This window comes from Lolium perenne, chromosome 4, assembly GCF_019359855.2.
Source record: "Lolium perenne isolate Kyuss_39 chromosome 4, Kyuss_2.0, whole genome shotgun sequence".
Taxonomy (NCBI): Eukaryota; Viridiplantae; Streptophyta; class Magnoliopsida; order Poales; family Poaceae; genus Lolium; species Lolium perenne.
The window spans coordinates 25,541,013-25,552,740 of record NC_067247.2 but is presented as its reverse complement, the minus strand read 5'-3'; the positions used below and the strand labels follow the sequence as shown (position 1 = coordinate 25,552,740).

At 40.6% G+C, this 11,728-nt stretch overlaps 1 protein-coding gene across 1 annotated transcript; it reads right to left on the bottom strand.

Moving 5' to 3' along the window:
• Window positions 1-501: 501 nt before the first annotated feature.
• LOC127291962 (calreticulin) lies at window positions 502-3,561 on the bottom strand. Its single transcript, XM_051321298.2, has 13 exons — window positions 3,350-3,561; window positions 2,967-3,074; window positions 2,668-2,860; window positions 2,316-2,574; window positions 2,165-2,221; window positions 1,935-1,982; window positions 1,755-1,841; window positions 1,606-1,663; window positions 1,415-1,482; window positions 1,225-1,320; window positions 1,085-1,132; window positions 944-988; window positions 502-844 (listed from the first exon to the last, which is right to left on the bottom strand). Exons 1-13 carry the CDS (start codon window positions 3,456-3,458, stop codon window positions 695-697), a joined length of 1,326 nt encoding a protein of 441 aa, XP_051177258.1. The 5' UTR covers window positions 3,459-3,561; the 3' UTR covers window positions 502-694.
• Window positions 3,562-11,728: the final 8,167 nt, after the last annotated feature.

Below are 11,728 nucleotides of genomic sequence, written 5' to 3'. Positions count from 1 at the left end.
CCATGTTCGTCGCGCCCCGGCTGAACGCGGCGGCCGAATCGCCACATATGCGCCACCAGCTCATATACCTTATATGCCTACTACGAATGATTGGTTCGAATCATACCACTCCCTTATATGCCTACTACGAATGATTGGTTCAAATCATACCACTCATGCATACACATTCGAAGTTGCAAAAGAAGATGAACCAAATATTGGAGATGCAAAAGATGAGGGTGAAGACGCTGAGGATTGAATGTTGAATTCTCATTTTATCTGTATGCACTTTATTTGTCATGAACTAGGTTGTGTTGAACTCTTTTGAACTATGTCATGGATTCGAAATATGTTATGTTGAGTTATTAGTTTAGTTGAATGTGTTTTAAATTGGTATTTGAGATATTGTTCTATGGTGATCAAGCATCAAACATGTCACGCACTGCATTTAAACGCTGATATCAGTCGCCAGCGTCACACGTAAAAGTTTTTTAGCGCATGGCTTTTTTAGGCCTTTTGAAGTTGCTGAAGGGCCACTATTTTCTCATTTCACTCGTATGAGGGTAAAAGACAAATTACAATATCCAAGATTGCATAACTTCTTTCAGAATTAATGTTCTTCTAATGAATGGGATATCTCTACTGCTGTTCCCAGAGGAAAATTTGAATACAATCTCGGTAATTTGACTAATTAACTCTCCAAACACCGCATTATCTAAAGCTCGTCCTTCTTCTGGGAAGCATCCTTGCTAATTTCCTCCACCTTCTCGTCGGTAGACACCTGCTGCGGCTTAACAGCAGAGTCATCCTTGGTCTCCACGTCGCTGCCAGTATCGATGTCTGCATCATCATCATCCTCCTCGTCCTGCCGTAGGTGAGAGAACATCATTTTTGTGTTAAGATGATAGAAGTTTATATTAAGGTAAAAAAACATTCATGACATCTAATTTGATTTGTAGCTTACATCTGACGCATCGTCTTTTTCATCATCCGTGGCGTTCGCGGATTCCTGTCAATGATGAAACATCAACTTGTTAGTATACTAAATACATCTTACAAGGCCATAAAGTGCAAGTGTGATTCTGAAGAGAAGATGTTTGCATACCTCCTCGAGCTTCTTCTTCTCAGCCTCGTCAAAGGCAGCCTTCTCAGCCTGCACAAGAGAAAAGTCATGGCTTAGTTCTGTACAGCCAGACGTTGAAATGAAACAAAACTGAAAATGTTTGATCGTAAAAGACAGCATACATCTTTGTGCTTGCCCCAGGTCTCCTCTGCCAACTTCTTCGCGTACTCAGCGTCATCCGTGATCAGGATGTTGTCGAACAGAGTTCCTGATTTAACCTAGTGTTGGTCAAAGAAGAAATCAATATTACATACTAGCAAAAATAAATTCAGAAACATGTCAGCAATGTGTGAGTTTTATGCTATTACTAACCTGCCACAGCTCAATGCCAATGTGCTTCAGGCTGTCAAAAGAGTAGATGTAAGGATCATCCTTGAACTCTGCACAAACAAAGAAGAAATAGTGTATGAGCTTTGATGTTTCACTGAATTAGTTGAGCAGAAAAGATAACTGGGCAGCAGTTAGTCTGAATGTATAGCAGCCGCTAGGTAAGCTCAGGTTACCTGGGTTATCGATCAAAGGTGCCTTCCACTTGCCTTTGAAGTTCGGGTTCTTAATTTTCTGAATGCGGAAGTCTCATGTCAGATTTATTTATGCACATTGCTGCTTCTCTAGAAAAGCTGAATATCTAGTCCTACTGTCATAGTTATACCTTTTGCGTCCATGGTCCCTTATACTCAGGGTTTGGAATGGTTGGGGCTGTCCATTCACCATCTTCCTCCTCATCCCAGTCCTCAGGCTGCCATAGGCATTAATCAACGTGAGAAATTTAACAGCTGGAGGCAACAGAACGGAGAGTAATACGGTTCAGAGAATGGAGAAATAGGCACACCTTGGTCGCATCAGGATCAGTTACTTCCTTGGGAATGTCATCATAACCCTGCAAAGAACAGTCAAGAGTAAGACAAGAAACAAGTTTAAATACCTACTGTTGTTAACGTAGTATTAGCCATATTGCATTTGGAGTTTAGCCAATTACTGTGCCATTTGTCAGAGATCGATACCCATACTACGACAACAACATCGTCATATAAGTTGTGTACCAACAGAAGAAAAATCTACCTCTGGCTTCTTGTCCTCAGGATCAGGAATGTATTCGTTGTCCTCCCAGTCTTCTGGCTGCAACCATCAGCACACACCAATTAATTACTTCTGTGACAAAAACAGAGCAACCATGGCTGCTCAGTCAGAGCAGCAATGTCTGAAACCTCACCTTCTTAGCCTCAGGGTCCCTAATCTTCTTGGCAGGGAGAATGTCCCAGTCATCATAGACGCTGCCAGTTTGCTTCTCTACGTTGTCGATGAGAATGCTGTACGTGGCATCGGGGCGGAGGACGAAGGTGTACACGTGCGTCAGCTGGTCCGTTTCGCAGGGCACCTCCTTCTTGATCAGATTGTTCTTGCCGTACTTGGTGAGGATGGCGTGCACCTTCTTGGTGGTGTACCCGCAGATATCCGGCCCAAACATGATGCTGCAATTGTCAATAAGGTACTGATGATCAACCGACCGACCGATCCAAGATGGGTGGGTTATACACGAACGAGAAACTGTGACAAGGATGAACCTGTAGGGGGTCTCGCCACCGAACTTCTTCTGGTCGACGTCACCGCCGAGCAGCTTGACGTAGCCGCCGCCGCAGTCAAGCTTCTGCTCGTGCTTGACGGAGAACTGCAGCACCAGGGTCTTGTCCTTGTTGCTGAACTCCGGGTATTGCGCCGAGATGGCGTAGAACCTGTAGTCCTCAGAGGTCTGGATGCCTGCACATCGTAGCAGAAACAGAGTAGTCATCAGGATAGGCCGGACAGAAGAGAGCATAACAAATTCGGCAACACTAACAAAAACAGAAATATTATGATCGTTTACCTTTGTCTTGCGCATCTCCGCTCCAGTTGCCGGAGGTGTGGCTCCACTCGCCGGCCGTGCCGTCCTCCTTCTTCCACTCGGATTTTACCCAGCGATCTTCCCACCCATCTGCTTGTCACGCACAATTCGCGGGGTTCAGAATTCAAACAAAACTAATGACCAAATGGAAGATGCATTTGCCAACGATGAATACGTGAAAACACACGGTAGATCACACTAGAGAACGCCTTCAAGAACGGACGAAAAACTTAAACGGAGATCCGGGCTTTTGGAACGTACGCGCAAAAAATGGCCAGATCGATCCCAACAGAAACAGGATTGACGTGCACTGATCGACTGGATCTAGAGCGCCATAAGAGAGAGGTTTAGATCAGGCGGCTCACCATCGAACTTCTCCTGGAAGAAGACCTCGCCGGCGACGGCCGACACGAGCGCGAGCGCGACCAGGGCGACGGCCGCGGCGGAGTGCGACGACCTCGCGAGGACCGCCATCACCGGCGACGGCGAGACAACAGCCACCACTATACCCGAAGCTTCTAGAACCCTCGGAGCCCAGATCTCAGGCCAGAAACCTTCAGATCGATGGATGGATAGAGAGCTCGAAACGCGCCTTTAATAAGGAGTGGGGTTGTTGAGGTGACCTGACGTGAGCACGCTATCTCACTGACAGAGTGGACCGGGACTGGTGACTGTGCGCGCGCTTGCACACGTGGCACCTGTTGCACGCGGGGACAGCGAATGGGCGCCCGCCGCGTGGAAAAAGCGACGTGTTTCCGGTACCCGTGAGGCGAATGGTACGTGGGGGACGGCTTTGCCTTGGACATGTCGATGGCTTTGACCGGCGCGGCGCATCGCTGCAGCTGGGTCCCGCAGAAGTTGGACCCGCATGTCAGACATATCTTCGGGCCGCGTCGCCGCGATCATTGGACAAAAACTCAGTGTTTTTTTTTAAGCAACCAGTTGAGTATAAGCGATTTGAGCAGTTAATTAAAATCATAAAGGTGCTTTTCAGATTCATTGTCTAAATATGGCATAGAACTATTGGTTAATCCTATGTAAAATATGTGCATTAACATTCAATCTCTAAGGCCAAAGGCCATGTTTAGTTCCATGGACACATCTTCTAAATCTTTCATATGGTTTTATCAGTAATTCTCCCTCCAATTGTTTAGACGAAAATATTATTTCCCTAAGGTGGCTTAATTTTTCTACTGAACCAAACATCTGTACAAATGCAGCTTTAATATTAAACCAAGAGCTAATTTAGTTATTTTAATACCCAATCTAATGCTTTTCCAGCAAGTGAATAGGGAAAAGGTTTAACTTTGATTAAATCGTTGTTGGCATTACTCATTTTCAAGGTTTTGCATCTATCTTTGATTTTTTTAGGTGTGTCATAGGATCTTCTTTTGGTTTTCCTGAGAATCGATCTTCATAAAAAATAATCATTATTGAGGGTCGATTTCAAAGGGCTCTATAGGAAACTCATCTTTTTGAGGAAAATTTCTAAGACTAAAAGACCAAAAAATTCTTTTCCCCATGGTTTGCAAGAAGTAAGATTAAACTAACTTTTATGGATTTTTCTCTGTGTGTGTAAATAGTAAAAAGAAAGTAAAAATGGTACTGGAAATCAAAAAACAAGGGGGAGAAGGAAAACGATAGGCAAATCCAGATAAAGTGAAAAAGACGCAAAAAAACAACACAAAAGTAAATTGCTTTGTAAATATAAAGGAAAAGAAAAGCTCAGAGGATTGCAGCCTCCCCAAGCTTAGGCGTTTGCGCCAGGTGGAAGAAGATGGTCCCAGAAAATGTTCTAGTAGTTGTTGTGGATTTCGTTGTGCTCCCAACTCGGTGATGATGCAGCTATGGATGTAGCTCTTGCAATTCGCCGACGACAGCGCCAGAAAATGATCTTGATGCTGACAACTCAGTGTGTACCTACCAACTCGTTGGGACTCCAAGTGTAGAGTATTGTAGCAAGCGTATTTTCCTCACAAAGGCGACTCGAGGATTTATGTCGAACTCTGAGGGAATTGCTGAATAAATTCTCTCATTTTCCTCTTCAAACAATCTACAAAAAAATTATAATGTCTTGTGTCCCCAACTCTACCGTGTGGTTGTCAAGAACAAGGTTTCGTGTAAGTAAAATTAACTTGTAATAAATAAATAATAGTAAAAACAATATATAAGTAGGCAATAAAGTAAAGCACAATATAGTAAATGTGTTTTTTGGGTTTTTTGGTTGGAATTGCTACTAGTAAAGTTTTTTGTATTTACGAAATTAATAATTACTGAAAATGTAAAGGATGATAGAAGTAATGTAAAAGTGTTTCTTATGATAAAAAGTGGATCAGGGTTCATGGTTTCACTTGTCTACTCTCTCATAAAGGTGCAATGGACATAAACAATTCACAAGCGATATAATATTGATGGAACTTCTATATCTGTAATAAGCATTGATATGAGCATCACGTCCTAATATAGAGATGATGCAACACATCTCTCTTATACTTCTCTAGAAAGGTAAACTCCAGACAATCTAGAATTAACAATAAACAAAGTATAGCCTTAAGTACTATTGCATGATGTTTGAATATCAAATATGCTACCTTGAATAAACAAGATCACCCAGATTATCACTAGATGAAACTATAGCACACGCATTCACTTAATCCCTAGGGAGGTAACAAAATAAAAAGTAAAACTCGTAGAACATTAATATTGTGTCACTATTCAATCATCACCACCATGTCAACCCATCTAATGCACACGTTCCCCCACACATATTCTCTCATACAACTTGGATCAAAACAAGTACTAAAGAAAGGGGTACATAATATGAATATACTCATACATCTCACACATAAGAGAATTCCAATCTCAAATATCAACTCATATAATAAAGAAAAACCACAAGTTAATTACATAGATGATCATAATCATGTTGGGAAGCTCGTATGGTACTAAATCATTGATTGAACAAGAGAGAAAGAGATCAAGATACTTCCACAAACCCATTATCCAAAGGTGGACTACTCCCTGTTTGTCGTTGCCTATTTAACAATACCCCGAAAGAGGTATCCTCACGGAAGGGGAAGAAGATGAGTCCAAAGGGCGGAGAGCCATTGGGACGATGGTACACGATTTACCCAGCTTTAGATCACGCTGCACGGAGGCAGGGTCTACAACTGCTTGTCTGAATTATCTGTGCGCTTGCTGATACGTCTCAAACGTATCTATAATTTCTTATATTCCATGCTACTTTATTGATGATACTCACATGTTTTATACATACTTTATGTCATATTTATGCATTTTCCGGCACTAACCTATTGACGAGATGCCGAAGAGCCAGTTGTTGTTTTCTGCTGTTTTTGGTTTCAGAAATCCTAGTAAGGAAATATTCTCGGAATTGGACGAAATCAACGCCCAGGATCTTATTTTTCCACGAAGCTTCCAGAAGTCCGAAAGGGAAACGAAGTGGGGCGACGAGGCGCCCACACAACAGGGCGGCGCGGCCAGGGCTTGGGTCGCGCGGCCCTAGCGTGTGGGGCCCTCGTGAGGCCCCCTGACCTACCCTTCCGCCTACTTAAGCCTTCGTTGATAATAGTTCCAGTACCGAGAGCCACGATACGGAAAACCTTACATAGACGCCGCCGCCGCCAATCCCATCTCGGGGGATTCAGGAGATCGCCTCCGGCACCCTGCCAGAGAGGGAAATCATCTCCCAGAGGACTCTTCATCGTCATGATCGCCTCCGGATTTATGTGTGAGTAGTTCACCCCTGGACTATGGGTCCATAGCAGTAGCTAGATGGTCGTCTTCTCCTCATGTGCTATCATTGTTGGATCTTGTGAGCTGCCTAACATGATCAAGATCATCTATCTGTAATGCTACATGTTGCGTTTGTTGGGATCCGATGAATATGGAATACTATGTTATGTTGATTATCAATCTATTATCTATGTTTGTTTATGATCTTGCATGCTCTCCGTTGCTAGTAGAGGCTCTGGCCAAGTTGATACTTGTAACTCCAAGAGGGAGTATTTATGCTCGATAGTGGGTTCATGCCTCCATTAAATCTGGGACAGTGATAGAAAGTTCTAAGGTTGTGGATGTGCTGTTGCTACTAGGGATAAAACATCAATGCTATGTCTAAGGATGTATTTGTTGATTACATTACGCACCATACTTAATGCAATTGTCTGTTGTTTGCAACTTAATATTGGAAGGGGTTCGGATGATAACCTGAAGGTGGACTTTTTAGGCATAGATGCATGTTGGATAGCGGTCTATGTACTTTGTCGTAATGCCCAATTGAATTCCACATTACTCATCATAATATGTATGTGCATTGTTATGCCCTCTCTATTTGTCAATTGCCCAACTGTAATTTGTTCACCCAACATGCTAATTCTTATTGGAGAGACACCACTAGTGAACTGTGGACCCCGGTCCATTCTTTTACATCGAATACAATCCCATCGCAAACATTGTTCTTTACTGTTCTTCGCATACAAACATCATCTTCCACACTATACATCTAATCCTTTGTTACAGCAAGCCGGTGAGATTGACAACCTCGCTGTTAAGTTGGGGCAAAGTACTTGGATTGTGTTGTGGAGGTTCCACGTTGACGCCGGAATCCCTGGTGTTGCGCCGCACTACACTCCGCCATCAACAACCTTCAACGTGCTTCTTGGCTCCTACTGGTTCGATAAACCTTGGTTTCTTACTGAGGGAAAATTTGCTGCTGTACACATCATACCTTCCTCTTGGGGTGCCCAACGGACGAGTGCTTTACTGTCACAAGGAAGCTACTTTCTGGGGCCGTTGCAATCCAACTCCCACGTCAGCAGCTAATTTTCTGGCGCCGTTTCCGGGGAACTGAAGAAAAGTTACACCACAGAGATCTCTAACTCCCACGTCAACTTTGCGCCAGCAACAAATTTTCTGGCGCCGTTGTCGGGGAGATCAAGACACGCTGCAAGGGGAGTCTTCCACTTCCAATCTCTTTACTTTGTTTTTGTCTTGCTTTACTTTATTTTATTTACTGTTTTGTTGGCTTTATTATATCAAAATACAAAAACATTAGTTACTTGCATTTACTTTATTTATTATCTTGTTTGCGTTCTCAATATTAAAAACACAAAAAAAAAATTAGTTACTTGCATTTAATTTATCTAGTTTGCTTTATTTACTATTGCTAAAATGGGTACTCCTGAAAATACTAAGTTGTGTGACTTCACTAGCACAAATAATAATGATTTCTTATGCACACCTATTGCTCCACCTGCTACTACAGCAGAATTTTTTGAAATTAAACCTGCTTTACTTAATCTTGTTATGAGAGAGCAATTTTCTGGTGTTAGTTCAGATGATGCTGTTGCCCATCTTAATAATTTTGTTGAACTTTGTGAAATGCAAAAATATAAGGATGTAGATGGTGACATTATAAAATTAAAAAATTTCCCTTTCTCTTTAAGAGGAAGAGCTAAAGATTGGTTGCTATCTTTGCCTAAGAATAGTATTGATTCATGGACTAAATGTAAGGATGCTTTCATTGGTAGATATTATCTTCCTGCTAAAATTATATCTTTGAGAAGTAGCATAATGAATTTTAAGCAATTGGATAATGAGCATGTTGCTCAAGCATGGGAAAGAATGAAATCTTTGGTTAAAAATTGCCCTACCCATGGACTGACTACTTGGATGATCATCCAAACCTTCTATGCAGGATTAAATTTTTCTTCGCGGAACCTATTGGATTCAGCTGCTGGAGGTACTTTTATGTCCATCACTCTAGGCGCCGTAACAAAGCTTCTTGATGATATGATGATTAATTACTCTGAATGGCACACGGAAAGAGCTCCACAAGGTAAGAAGGTAAATTCTGTTGAAGAAACCTCCTCCTTGAGTGATAAGATTGATGTTATAATGTCTATGCTTGTGAATGGTAGATCTAATGTTGATCCTAATAATGTTCTGTTAGCTTCATTGGTTGCCCAAGAAGAACATGTTGATGTGAACTACATTAAAAATAATAATTTCAACAACAATGCTTATCGGAATAATTCTAGTAACAACTATAGGCCATATCCTTCTCATAATAGTAATGGTTATGGTAATTCTTATGGGAATTCTTACAACAATAATAGGAATGTACCCTCTGGTCTTGAAGCCATGCTTAAAGAATTTATTAGTACACAAACTGCTTTTAATAAATCTGTTGAGGAAAAGCTTGGTAAAATTGATATTCTTGCTTCTAAGGTTGATAGTCTTGTTGCTGATGTTGATCTTTTGAAATCGAAAGTTATGCCTAATGAAGATAAAGATATTAAGTCATTTTCTACAGAAAACGCCATCCAAGTTAGAATAAATGAAAATATTAGATTGATGGCTGAATTGCGTGCTAGGTGGGAAAGAGAAGAAAATAATAAAGAGAATAATGTAACTAAAGTTTGGACTATTACCACCACTAGTAATGCTAATGCTTCACATGTTGCTACACCTCCTACTATCAATGTTAAAATCATTGGTGTTGGCAATGTTTCTACTCCTAATGCAAAGTGTGCAAAACTGCCTAAAACTGCTAAAACTGCTGAAACTGCTTGTGATAAAACTGCTGAAATTTTTTCCAACATTGGGGACAATGATCCCATTGCTTTAGATATAATGGTTTAGATTTTGATGATTGTCACATCTCTGAAGTTATAAAGTTCTTACAAAAACTTGCCAAAAGTCCTAATGCTAGTGCTATAAATTTGGCCTTTACAAAACACATTACAAATGCTCTCATAAAAGCTAGAGAAGAGAAACTAAAACTTGAAACTTCTATTCCTATAAAGTTAGAAGATGGTTGGGAGCCCATCATTAAGATGAAGGTCAATGATTTTGATTGTAATGCTTTATGTGATCTTGGTGCAAGTATTTCTGTTATCCCCAAGAAACTCTATGATATGCTTGACTTGCCACCATTGAAAAATTGTTATTTGGATGTTAATCTTGCTGATAATTCTACAAAGAAACCTTTGGGGAGGATTAATAATGTTGGCATTACTGTTAACAATAACATTGTCCCCGTTGATTTTGTTGTCTTGGATATTGAATGCAATGCATCTTGTCCCATTATATTGGGAAGACCTTTTCTTCGAACTGTTGGTGCTATTATTGATATGAAGGAAGGTAATATTAAATATCAAATTCTTCTCAAGAAAGGTATGGAACACTTCCCTAGAAAGAGAACTAAGTTACCTTTTGATTCTATTATTAGAACAAGTTATGATTTTGATGCTTCATCTCTTGATAATACTTGATACACACTTTCTGCGCCTAGCTGAAAGGCGTTAAAGAAAAGCGCTTATGGGAGACAACCCATGATTTTACTACAGCACTTTTATTTTATATTTGAGTCTTGGAAGTTGTTACTACTGTAGCAACCTCTCCTTATCTTTATTTTATTGCATTGGTGTGCCAAGTAAAGTCTTTGATGATAAAGTTGATACTAGATTTGGATTACTGCGCAGAAACAGTTTTCTTGCTGTCACGAAATTGAGTCACTACGTCTGTAGGTAACTCAGAAAAATATGCCAATTTACGTGCGTGATCTACAGATATGTACGCAACTTTCATTATTTTTGAGTTTTCTCATCTGAGCAAGTCTGGTGCCTCTAAAAAATTCGTCTTTACGGACTGTTCTGTTTTGACAGATTCTGCCTTTTATTTCGCATTGCCTGTTTTGCTATGCTTGATGGATTTCTTTGTTCCATTAACTTTCAGTAGCTTTGTGCAATGTCCAGAAGTGTTAAGAATGATTATGTCACCTCTGAACATGTGAATTTTTGATTATGCACTAACCCTCTAATGAGTTTGTTTCGAGTTTGGTGTGGAGGAAGTTTTCAAGGATCAAGAGAGGAGGATGATACAATATGATCAAGGAGAGTGAAAGCTCTAAGCTTGGGGATGCCCCCGTGGTTCATCCCTGCATATTTCAAGAAGACTCAAGCATCTAAGCTTGGGGATGCCTTCGGCATCCCCTTCTTCATCGACAACATTATCAGGTTCCTCTAGTGAAACTATATTTTTATTCCATCACATCTTATGTGCTTTACTTGGAGCGTCTTTATGTTCTTGTTTTTATTTTGTTTGAATAAAATTGGATTCTAGCATTCATTGTGTGGGAGAAAGACACGCTCCGCTGTTGCTTATGAACACATATGTTCTTAGCTTTATCCTTAATGTTCATGGCGAAGGTTGAAACTGCTTCGTTAATTGTTATATGGTTGGAAACATAAAATGCTACATGTGGTAATTGGTATAATGTCTTGAATAATTTGATACTTGGCAATTGTTGTGCTCATGTTTAAGCTCTTACATCATGTACTTTGCACCTATTAGTGAAGAAATACTGTAGAGCTTGTTAAAATTTGGTTTGCATGTTTGGTCTCTCTAAGTCTAGATATTTTCTGGTGAGGGTTTGAACAACAAGGAAGACAGTGTAGAGTCTTATAATGCTTGCAATATGTTCTTATGTAAGTTTTGCTGTACCGGTTCATACTTGTGTTTGCTTCAAACAACCTTGCTAGCCTAAACCTTGTATTGAGAGGGATTACTTCTCGTGCATCCAAAATCCTTGAGCCAAAAACTATGCCATTTGTGTCCACCATACCTACCTACTACGTGGTATTTCTCCGCCATTCCAAAGTAAATTGCTTGAGTGCTACCTTTAAAATTCTATTCTTTGTCTTTGCAATATATAGCTC

Coding starts and splice junctions, on each gene's coding strand:
- LOC127291962 (XM_051321298.2), bottom strand. CDS start 3,458: ATGGCGGTCCTCGCGAGGTCGTCGCACTCCGCCGCGGCCGTCGCCCTG. Junction 1,842..1,934: donor CTGATCCTGATGCGACCAAG/GTGTGCCTATTT, acceptor TGCCTATGGCAG/CCTGAGGACTGGGATGAGGA. Junction 989..1,084: donor AGAAGAAGAAGCTCGAGGAG/GTATGCAAACAT, acceptor CATCATTGACAG/GAATCCGCGAACGCCACGGA.